The sequence below is a fragment of the Chelonia mydas genome, chromosome 1 (genome assembly GCF_015237465.2).
Source record: "Chelonia mydas isolate rCheMyd1 chromosome 1, rCheMyd1.pri.v2, whole genome shotgun sequence".
In the NCBI taxonomy this organism is placed as follows: Eukaryota; Metazoa; Chordata; order Testudines; family Cheloniidae; genus Chelonia; species Chelonia mydas.
In genome coordinates this window covers 182,918,229-182,930,206 of record NC_057849.1, presented here as the reverse complement: position 1 = coordinate 182,930,206, position 11,978 = coordinate 182,918,229, and the positions used below count along the sequence as shown (strand labels likewise).

Below are 11,978 nucleotides of genomic sequence, written 5' to 3'. Positions count from 1 at the left end.
CAGTGACGCATAAGGGGTTGTACTGATCCCAATGTTTATCATCAGAGAGAACATCAACAACAGCCTTGTTCCAAGGGGCTATGGATCTGGGGTGAAATCTTGGTCTCACAAAGTCAGTGGGAGCTTTGCTATTTAATTCAATGGGGCCACACAGATTTTGAGTGGATTGTCAGGAGTACAGTGAATGGAAAGTGACTGGAAAAAAGCTGATGTCAGTCAACATAGCTCCATTTACTTAAATGGAACTACACTAATTTACACTAGATGGGTTCTGGCCCTGAATGAAAAATTCCACTCCATTTCCTTCTGTGTGCCTGCAGAGAGGCAACAGAGCTCTGAGAGATAGCATACTTAAGGAGAAATTTTATTCAAAGTACAAAGAATTTTAAACTCTGGGGCAGAGACTTTTTGTTATATGTATATGTACAGTGCTTAGCACAATGGGCCACAATCCTTAATGTAGGATTCTAGGCACTATTACGATAATTAATTAAATAATCATAAGACCATGTAATTAATTAATCACAGGATAAAAACAAGCATACATGTGGAAAGTACATTTTTGAAATCCCTATAATTCAACTGACTCTAAAGGATTTCTAATGGACCATCAAAAGACACACCTGCTTCCTAGAGATTATCTCCCAGCCTAATTTCACATTCCTACCACCTTAACTGAGGCACTAGAGCTGTTCAGATAAATATTACAAAACATTTTTCATCATGGCAAATGTGTATTTTTTTTCATACTGAAAACTGACTGAACTATTTTTTTTCAAACTTTTTTTTTTTTTTAAAAAAGAATCCTCTTGCCAAGAACAAAGGTAGAACGTTTCCGTCTGAAAGACAAACAAACATAGGTGGAGTTTATAAGCAATTAGAAAATGCCCTATAGAATGGAAGTGCTAATGCAATCCTAACTATTGGCATTGCAATGCACTCTGCCTATACTACAGTGTACAGTCCAGTACTGTCCCAAGTTTTGAACCTGATGTGGCACAGGAAAATCAGAATACTTTATGTCTGAAGATCCAGACTAGGACAAAATTGAAGGCCACTCCCTCTCTGATGTGGTTCATCAACATCTACAGAATCAAAGTCTTAATAAAAAAAATCTAGCCCTTATGATTATGAATAAAAACTTCCAAGTGTCAACAAAGTGCAAATTGAAATTGTGCTGACTCGGTTGCAAACAGTAAATTGGTACAGTGCAAGGTGCTGAGCACCCATCCAGCAGAGCACTTAAACCCACACTTAACTTCAAACATATAAGTGGTCCCACTGACTATATCATCCTCTTCAGCTGTCACAGAACGTTCAAGAGCCTTAGGTACTAAATGTGTGAATGGGGCACTTTTTTTTTTTTTTTTTTTTTTGGCTAGAACTCTTCACTTTCATCTTCAGTGTTAGTAAATGATCTTCTGTCATCTTCTGCTTCCACACCAGTAATGAGTCCACTCAGAAGTCTTTTTCTATACTATATCATCTTGTAATGAAAACCCAGAACCCCACAACCCAGATATCATGCAGTGAGAGCTAGAAGACCTCCTGATCATCTGAAATTATAGTTGCTAGTCACAACGCCATGTTTTGGGTCAGAATTCACAGGATTTTAGTACAGTAATCTACACTCATTTTCTAGTTTATAAATTTTGTTAATTAAGGGGAGAAATATGTGTAGGGTTGGTATTTTGTGTGGCTTGGTATAGCATAAGGTGTGCAATTTAATGGGCAGATTTTCAAAGTTGTGCACGTAGCAAATGCAAGCACACTTAATTTTGTGTGCACAATTATCACAACTGTGAATGTAACATGAATAATTAAGCATACAAGCCACTAGTTGGGTGCATAGTAGGCCCGTTGCACATGCTGCTGAATTGCAGCAATTGCACACCCACATTAAATGTGCCTGATTGTTTGCAGACCTTTTTTGAAAATCAAACCAGTGTCTACCTTAAAATCTACCTTCAGTTGGTGGCAGCCAACTTACATCTGTCTCTGTGTATGGGAAGATAGCTGAATGAAACAAGAGCTTTCTTACGGATGTGCAGCTGGCATGTTACTGAAATTTATTTATTTCAGAGTCTACGTAAGTTTGGGAGTTAGGACATTTCAATTACACACATACACACCATACAACATTGTGTGTGTGCGCTCCTCTGTTTTAGTCATACACACACAATGCTGTTTGCCTGCTCCTCTGTTCTAGCTCTGTTCACACATACACAATGCTGTGCCCCTCCATGGTGTGTAGGCAGGCACAGTGCTCCTTGATTCCTGTTATATACACATGCATTCCGTGCTCCTCAGTTCTATTTTCATGCATGCATTCTCTGCCCCTTAGATCTAGTCTGTCGCACACACACAGCCTCTTTCCTCAGCTTGCTCTTCTCTGTCTCTCACCCACTGTCTCGCTTCCTACCACTAGACACTAGATTGCTCAGTGGTGAACTCTTTTTTGCTCCTGGGCAGCTTCAATGGACAGCCATGTGATTTAGAAACTCCAGTTACCACAGGAGCCTGCAGTACGGGCGGGGGGTGGGGGGGTAAAAGGAGGAGGAGTGGAAAAAAAAGAGCTTTCCTTCTGTTTGGGCTCAGTCTGTGGAACTATAGCTTGCTAAGCAGAGGTTTCCAATCTCATCTGAGATTGATCTGGAGGTCACTGGGGGAGTGGAAACCTGGGACCTAAAAGTACCTTTCCTTTCGTCCCCAACACAGTGGTAGCTTCCATTCAGAAGTCTCTCCGATTCACACACTGGGTGGCTGCTGAGCCCCGCAGATAACGGTGAAGGGAATACTTAGGTGCCAGTTGATTCGTACCGGGAGGACTCTTTATTTTTCTTTGTGGTTCCAGTTTTTTCTCCCCCGTCTGTCTTTCTTTTCTGCATGGAAAGACAAGGACGATGGATGGATTCTTAGTAGGATGGATCGTTCTGCTGTGGGTAACAGGTAAGGGTTTGCCTACCACAAAGATGAATAACTTTTTGGATTCCATGGGGTGCCTGAGTGTGAAAGTCCTTGGCGACGCGGTGCAGTGGTGGGGGGAGGATTACATCTTGTGATGGTGTGAGTGAGAGACATGCAGAGAAATGCAGGGTGAATGTGTGTTTGTCTCAGTTAGCAAAGTCTGGTGTGTTGTTTATCAGGGTCATGGAAGTTAGAGGCAGGAATGCATTGTTAGGTCACAGCAGTGCTGCTCCCTGCCAGCATTCCCTCTTTTACATATTCCGTCCTACCCCTAGCCTTCTCCCTCCCAATTTCAACATGGAATTCAAATGCAGCTGGGCTTTGGGTGTAGGGTGTTGGAGAATCAATCAGGAAAACGGGGGTGATCACCTCCCGCTGGGAGGAAGGAGAAACCTGGGGGAGTCCTCACTGATATTTTTGCAGTGGTTTGTATTCTTTGGCCAAAATCCAAGGTTTGAGAAGTCCCTTGGGGGCCTACAGGAGGACAGATAGAGGTGAGAGTGATCTGGCAATATCTATGGGGAGAAGGCTTCTGATATCCTGAAACCCCATTGCATGTCCCCAAAAGGTAGTGTTCACAGAGAGTTGGGGCTTAAGGGTTAGACAGTGGTCCTAACACTGAAATGGTGCATGGCTAATGGGTCAGGGTGGCAGCTCTCTGCCTTCCAGGTGAGTGGGCCGGGGAGGTATTGCTCTCTTTCTGCTTCTTCCTGGCTAGGGGGCATCAGTTGCTCCCCACTTCCTCCTTCCCCTCAGGTTGGTATTGCTTCTGCTGCATCTCTCTCCCTCCTCACTTTGAGCTGAGAGAATCAGAGGGAGATTGCTCCCTACCAGACAGTGTCAGACTGAGAAATTCCCTCTGAGGTTCCCTGTCTGATAACTTTGGGTCTGATGTGTCTGGCTGGGACCAGAGCGACACTCAGGCACTTCTGTCCTAGGGTGCTGAGGATGGTGCCACTGCAGATGACTGCTAACTGGGGTGAGCAAGAATTGGGGGGTTTGGTGGCGAAGGATCGCCTCAATGGGTTGGTGTGTGGGAGTGTGAAAGGGAGGTACTGGGCCTTGTTGAGGAGACAGTGTGAACCCAGAGGAACAGATTGTCCTTGGCTGCTTCCCAGCAGACATGCCCACACGAGGGCCAGGAACAACTGTAGGAACTTTGGCAGCACACACCAGTCCAAAAGGGTGTGAAGGAGGCAAGGCTGCATCCAACCTCTGCACTGGTTCACGGAGGGCCTGGTGTAGGGAGCACCCAAAGATGGGGCAGCCTGCATGCTTCCCCAGTGAACTGGGGAGGGACTATGACTGCACAAGCCCTCTCCCAACTTCACATGGGATGGGTGGCTCTTGCTTGTCCTCCTCAGGGCAGTGCTCAGTTGGCACAGTCTAGCCTACATAGAGCCACTGGGAAACAGAACCTGAGAGCAATGGGAGAGCGGGACTCGAGAAGGGGCAGGGGAATGGGCAAGGGGAGAAACAGACAACAAAGAAGAGACTGAAAATGGGGCTAGGAGCGAAGGCAAGTCAGGGAAGGAAAGGAGAAGGGAGAAACAGCAGGATGAGACTAACCGAATAGTCACATAACAAGCCATGAAGGAATAGCAGCCCCTTGTCAGTCACAGGGCGGCGGTGCTGCCTCTCAAGGAGCCAGTGCAGGCAAAGGCAACTGCAGGAGCAGTAGGGAAAGGCCACCGTTGCCTGACTTAATCAGGGAAACTGAAGTAAAAAGAAAGAAAAGAAAATGAGGTCAGAGAGAGAGGAGTCACATTTTTTTAATTTAAAATGCTTCTAGGTGGTATCTGGTTTTCCAAAGTTTTCCCATGAAAGGGCCCTTAGACTTCCCACTCCTACCCAGATTCAGGATTCAGACAGCAAAATCAGCTTCACCTTACAGCACCTCTCTCTCCCACACCCACCTATCTTCCTTCCCTTCCCCCTCCTTTTTCATTCTGAGTCACTTCAGTACCAGTGCTTCCTACAGCTCCCAACCACGTCTCCACTGCATCAGTTGGGGCTCAGGCAGCTTCCAATCCTCCACCTCCTCCTCTCTGGCTGCTGCCGTAGTTTAACATTTCAATATGTGGGTTTAGAGCTCCTGCACTTCCAAAATTACCACTACACTAGTGCCTGTCTGCTTACAGTGTGCTACTTATTTCTGGCCCTGCACCATGCCCTGTCTAAAGGAGCCCCGGCCTGGTAGTTAACAACATGGTATTAAATTTCCTCCCTTCTAAAAGAGCTTCCTATCTGAGCACGATCTGCAGGCTAACACCATGGAATAGATACATTTCCCCTTTTTAAAGGACCTGCAGATCAGGATATTCCACCTGCTACCGTAAGAGTTTGCTGATATTTCTTCCTTCTCAAGGAGCTCCAGATCAGGACATTCCCAAGGATCTAATACTGGGCAATTGACAAAGTTCCCTTTTTTAAAGGAGCTTTTGAAGGGTACTGACTGCAGTTTGGAACAAGTAAGACTGGTATGAAACAAGTTACTACTGCAGTAAGAGCCTTCCCAGCTTGTCTGGTGCTTGATTTTCAGGATGTTACTGATTGGCGCTGACTGCCAGTAGACAAAGGCCTTAAAACAGGCAACAGGTTAGCAGTTGCTGAGTGTGCCGATGGATATGAGGGCATCCTTTGTTGCTGAGCTGGACTCTGTGAATGAGTTCAATATCAGCTTTCTTCTCTCCTGCCGTCAATCCACTGTCTCCCAGTGCTTGTTCAGGTCCTCTGTGTCTCCTCTCAGTGGGAAGAAAGCAAAGGGATGTGTGTGAGAGTGTGTGGGGGAGAGAGACTGACTGATTGACAAACATGGATGCAGGCTTTAGTTCTCCCCACTGGCCAAGCCCAGGAATTAAAGGTCTGTATCAAGGTAAGGAATTCCAATTCAGCCAAATCAGCAAATTCATTCTCTGGAAAAAGAGAGTGGGAGTGGGGGAAGGAGAGAGAAGGGCAAAAGAAAGGGGGGGTGAGACAGAGAGGAAGCAGAGAGACAAACATAAGAGAGAAACAGATTCTCGCCCCCTCTACTCCCCGCCTCCTTCCTGTAGGTGGGCTGAGAAATTTCAAATCAGTACTCACAGTTCCTTTCCTCCCAGCAGCTAATTCCTCTCTGTCCTTTGTTTGCCTTTCATTTTCGGCCCCTGCATTTATCTTTTGTTTGGTTCTGTGCATTGTGATTTCTTACTGCAATTTCAAAAAATCCTGTGTCAATTCCAGTGAGTTTGGTTGGCTTTTTCCTGCCCCCCAAGTGCCTGACAGCTGGTGTTTTAGTGACAGCATTGAAAGAATAAAGGGCTGTTTCTTGTTTATTCTTTGACTGAAGGTGGTAGTGAGGATATTCTCCCCACATTCTGGAAGGACAAGTACAATTTGTTGAACACGTGTGAGCTCATTAGCTGGCTTTACTCTCCCTGCTTCTCCAACCCCAGCTGGGTGGGTGTGCTAGGGCTCCTTGAGGGTGGGCAGGGGCCAAAGGAGGCAGTGCTGGATTGGCCCGAAGGGAACTGCTCTAGCTGCTGTAAGTTAGAGCAGCACTCTAGCCAGCTTTGCCCCCAATCAGCTGTGCCAAGCATGAGCTAGGTGCAGCTGGGTACTGACCTGTGTGCGTTTTCTTATCTCTTATTCCCAACAGGTTGCATGTGAGTAGTGCTAGCACTGGTGGAAGTACTAATGCACTCAAGAACTCAGTCAGAATAGCAGTCACGGATGGCCCATTCAGTTCTAGGGCTCCTGGTTGGGACTGACATTCATTGGCAATTCTGAAAGTGGTTTCTGTGATGTAGGGTTGCCAACATTGTATTTCAAAAATAAGGGACTGTTTTCTTAGCACCCTCGCCTCTCCCTCTTCCCGATATTATTAGTATTATTATTATTGATAATAATAATTAATGATAAGCACCACTCACCTACATTCACCAAAGGTATTTCTTGCTCCTTTTTGCAGCACTCAGCAACTCCCAATCTTGCTGCACAGAGAAGAAAAAATAAAGGACATCCCTTGTAGTAAGGGACTGTTGGCAACCCTACTGTGATGGTGAGCTGAGACCACATAGCAGATGCCATGAAACTACTATAAGATAGTAGTGACTTTTAGTCAGTAATGGGATGGGTGGTATTTGATCCTGAGTAGAACTATATTAATGTTTTACTTGAACGTATACCCATGGGTTTGAGGAATATAACAAAGGGGCAGCAGTGAGAAGTTGTTAGGAGTGAATGTCACGTGATCCGGAGAGTTTAATGAGATGGGTGGGTTATTGATCAGAGGGTGACCTCTGATGGATCCCTGACTCTTGTAAAAGGCCTGGGGTAATCCTGAACATTGCAGGGATTGTTCAGGCTCGTGCTACAGTGCAGCCCACCAGTGAAGTCAGGAGCATGGAGCATCCATGGAGCCACATCAGAGTGAATGGGAAAGATCAAGGAAAAGGCCAGTGTCTACTGCCATTTGTTAGGTTGAAGAATCAAGATTAGATTCTAGGCCAAATGTTTTCATAGTGGGGTTCCCTGGCCTGGGTCTCATGGTTTACACAGTTTGTGCCTTCTTCTTCCCACTTTTCCTTCTTTTTCTTCTGAGTTTAGTGGTGATTTGTCCATGGAATAGGTACAGCAGCAGTACATGCTTCCCCACACTACTCCACCAATGTACCTCAGATCTGGCCTGGAGGATCACCTCTAGAGCTAAAAGTATTGTTCAGTCTCTATGGCCTATTCAAACTTTGGTCTCTTGCTAACTAACAAGGTTGACACTTATTGCCCATAGTAAGAACACCAGTCCACTGGGCGTGGACTGAGGCCACAGTTCATTTCCCATAAGTCACTTACCAGCAATCAATCAGATAGTAATGACTTTTGGAAGGTACTTAATTGGACTGGATTCAAACCAGCAACAAGAGGTGAAAGTCTCTATATAACATTCCAAATCCCTTTAGTTATGTACTCACTGGCTCTCATCTTCTTTACTCATGGAATTTTAAGGCCAGAAGGGACCATCAAGCTCATCTAGTCTGACCTCCTGCACATTGCAGGCCATAGAAACTCACCCACTCACTCACCTGTAATACATCCCTAGCCTCTGGCTGAGTTACTGAAAGCCTCAAGTCAGGATTTAAAGATGTCAAGTTACAGAGAATTCACCATTTACACTAGTTCAAACCAGTAAGTGACCCATGCCCCAGGCTGCAGAGGAAGGTGAAAAAAACCCCAGGGTCTTTGTCAAGCTGACCTGGGAAAAAATTCTTCCTAACCCCAAATATGGCGGTCATTTACCAGATACCGGGGAAAAAATTCTCTATAGTAACTCAGAGCCCTCCCCATCTAGTGTCTCATCTACAGCCATTGAAGATATTTGCTAATAGCAGTTGCAGGCCATATGCCATTGTAAGTGATCTCATTATACTATCCCCTCCTTTAACCCTATCAAGTTCAGTCTTGAAACAAGTTAAGTTTTTTACCCCCACTGCTCCCCTTGCAAGGCTGTTCTAGAACTTCATTCCTCTGATGATTAGAAACTGTTATCTAATTTCAAATCTAAAGTTATTGATGGCCATTTGTTCTTGTGCCAACATTGGCCCTTACCTTAAATAACTCCTCTTCCTCCCTGGTGTTTATCCCTCTGATGTATTTGTAGAGGGCAATTATATCTCCCCCCAGCCTTCATTCTGTTAGGCTAAATAAGCCAAGCTCCTTAAGTCTTCTCTCATAAGGTAGGTTTTCCATTCCTCTGAACATCCTAGTAGCTCTTCTCTGTACCAGTTCGAATTCATCTTCCTTAAACACGGGATACCAAAATTGCACACATTATTCCAGATGAGGTCTCACCAGTGCCTTGTATAATGGTAGTAATGCTCTCCTATTTCTACTGGAAATATATCCTAATGCATCTTAGGCTTACATTAGCCTTTTTCATGGCTCATAGTCATTCTGTGATCAACCAATCCACCAAGGTCTTTCTTGTTGTCTGTTGCTTCAAAATGAATTGTCCCCTACTTATAGCAAAAATTCTTGTTGTTGGTCCCTAAATGCATGATCTTGCACTTTGCACTATTAAATTTCATCCCATTTCTATTACTCGAATTTTCAAGATTGTTCAAATCTTCTTGCATGATATTCTGGTCCTCCTCTGTGTTGGCAATACCTCCCAACTTTACGCTATCTGCAAATTTTATTTGCTCACTCCCACTTTTTGTGCCAAGGTCAGTAATGACAATGTTAAATAAAATTGGTCCCAAGACCGATCTTTGAGGAACTCCACTCTTTGAGGAACCTCCCTTCCGCCTGACAGTTCGCCTTTCAGCATGACCCATTGTCGTCTCCCCTTCAACCAGTTCCTTAACCACCTTTTGAGTCTCATATTCATCTGCATCTTCTCCAATGTAACTAATATTTCCCATGTGGAGCTGTAGCAAATGCTTTATTAAGATTCAGGTTATCTTCTCAAAGAAAGAGCTCAGGTTGTCTGGCACTATCTGCCTTTTGTAACACCATGTTGTATATGATCCCAATTAATGTTTACCTCTATGTCCTTCACCACTTTCTCTTTCAAAATTTGTTCTAAGACCTTGCATACAGTTGAGATCAAACTAACAGGCCTATAATTTCCTAGTTCACTTTTTTCCTCTTTCTTAAATGTAGTTACTATATTTGCAAAGCTCAAGTCATAGGGTATGACAGATGCCTTAAAAATCCTTGCTGTTGAGCTTGCAATTTAATGTGCCAATTCCTTTAATATTGTTGGATGCAGATTATCCAGGCCCCCGATTTGGTCCCATTAAGCAGTTTGAGTTTGGCTTCCACCTTAGATGTGGTAGTTTGTACTTCCATATCCTTTTTCCCATTAACCACCCTGCCACTGTCCATAAGCTCCTCATTACCATTATTACAAATGGAGGCAAAGTATTTGTTTAGGTGTTAGGACGCACCAAGATTGCCTTTAATGTCCACGCCATCCTCAGTGCTTAGCGTCCTACTTCCTCTTTCCTTGTTTTCTTTTTCTTTCTGTCTAAAGAACCATTTACTATTGGTTTGAATTTCCTTTACAGGGTCCAACTCTGCTTGGCTTTTGGCAATTCTCACATTTTCCCTACACTTTCTGACCTCCAAAAGGTAGTTTTCCTTGCTGATCCCTCCCTTCTTCCATTCCTTGTAGGCTTTCTCATAACCTCTTTGAGATGCTTGTTTTATCCAGTTTGGTCTGCATTTCTTCCCTACAAATTCCCCCTTTGCTTGGGAATGCAGGCTCCAGATAGTTTCTGCAATTTTGACTTAAAATAATTCAAAGCCTCTGCCACCTTTGCATTCAGATCCTTAAGTGCTTCAGTCCAGTCCACTTCCCTAATTAATTCCCTTAATTTTGTAAAGTTTGCCCTTTGAAATCAAGGACCCTAGTTGTAGACTTATTTTTGATTATCCTTCTATTTAGTTTAAACTGAATTAACTCATGCTCACGAAGACCAAGGCTGCCCTTTACAACCTTTCTTCTATGAGGTCCTCGCTACTTACCAACACCAAATCTAAAATGACATCACTTTTTTTTGGTTTGGTGACTATTTGATGAAGAAATCTGATGACTTTAACATACAGGCATGCTGGGGCCTTACCATTATTAGTAGCAGTTGTCCTCCAGTCTGTACTGGGAAATTAAAGTCTCCCATAATCACACAATCCCCAGTAGTATTTATTTCATTAAAAATATTAAAGAGGTCTCTATCAATATCCAAATCAGATCCATAGGATTTGTAGCAGACCCCAAGCACTATCCTAGTGGAGCCTCTGTTTCCTGTCTTCCCCAAAGTGATTTTGACCAAACAGATTCCATTGTATTCATTCCATCACATCCTCTGTTGTTCCTTTCTCCATTGTTGTTTCCTCTCTTAATTGATTTTCCTCATGCTCAATATTAGAATCTGGCATGGAGATTACTTGAGCGTCTCCCCCAAATTACTAGTTTAAAGCTCTTTTAATCAGTGGTGCCAACCTCCTGGAAGTCTGTTTCTCCCCTACTCACGCAGAGTCCATCCCATGAGAAACAGTCCGTGAATGTCTCCCAGTGGTCGAACATCCTATAGCCTTCCTTATAGCACCATTGCCTGAGTCAGTTGTTGATCATCATAAACTTTCATATACTCCACTTTCCTTCTCTCAGAACCCAGGTTCCTGGGCCTCCTGATTTAAATTTTTACAGAGATTTTCCTAAGCCGTGTAGTTCAGAGTCCAGGGACTCCTGATTTCATATATACATAATCATCTTTCTCTCATATGCACAAAGTTATGTAAAACCGAGGAATGCTGGTTCTTTGGTTTCATAGCATTAGCCATACTAATCAGACAGTTGGTGGTGTGGGCCCTATAAGTACCTAGACAGACCTCTGTGCATGGTCACCTGGTGACCTTAAGAATAAAGTTCATTTTATTCTTTCATCAGTTTGGACTAATCGCCTCTCTTACAATAAATGACTGCTAAACGGACACAGCCAGGACTCTCTTAAATTCTACTGATGTATTTGATTCAGTCATTGCTTGCAAATGTAAGTGCCTCAGCTTACCTTTACATTATGTAATCACTTCCTGTAAATTTTCTTTAATCACTACTAAAGTGATTGGTTATCTCTTGTGTCTATTGCAGATTGCATAGTACAGGAGTGAGTACATGCAGTACATAATTTGGAACCCTAGAGGGAGCTTAGAAAGGAATCAGCAGGAAAAGAGGAATACTGTACAGTATTGCAAGCCCCAAACATAGAAAAATTCAGTCCCTCTCTAGACACAATCAGTTGCTCATGACTAAACCTTTCATCATTTTTAAAACCTCCATCATGTTTCTTTTTCTTCTTCTCTCTAAACAGTCCAGGTTTCTGTACTTCACCTTCATATACACATGAACTGCTTTCTGTCCTCATGATTCTTTCAAATTCAGCCACATTTCTTGGAGGTGAGGAAACTTAAACTGGTAGCTGCATCTGGATTATTGCTGCACCATTGATGCAGCCACCATCATGTTTTCACTG

General features: G+C 43.7%; 1 protein-coding gene across 8 annotated transcripts in view; it reads left to right on the top strand.

The window, feature by feature from the left end:
* Positions 1-2,347: 2,347 nt before the first annotated feature.
* Positions 2,348-11,978, top strand: part of ILDR2 (immunoglobulin like domain containing receptor 2) — a 52,715-nt gene continuing 43,084 nt past the window's right edge. For 3 of the 8 annotated variants that reach the window (XM_043538436.1, XM_043538435.1, XM_037906582.2), the window contains exon 1: positions 2,548-2,949. In XM_043538436.1, the coding sequence (XP_043394371.1) occupies positions 2,904-2,949 (46 nt within the window). In that variant the 5' untranslated portion in view covers positions 2,548-2,903. Of the gene's footprint in view, positions 2,950-11,978 lie in introns of all 8 variants that reach the window. The other 5 variants (XM_037906590.2, XM_027820046.3, XM_037906609.2 and 2 more) reach the window with 5 other exon arrangements.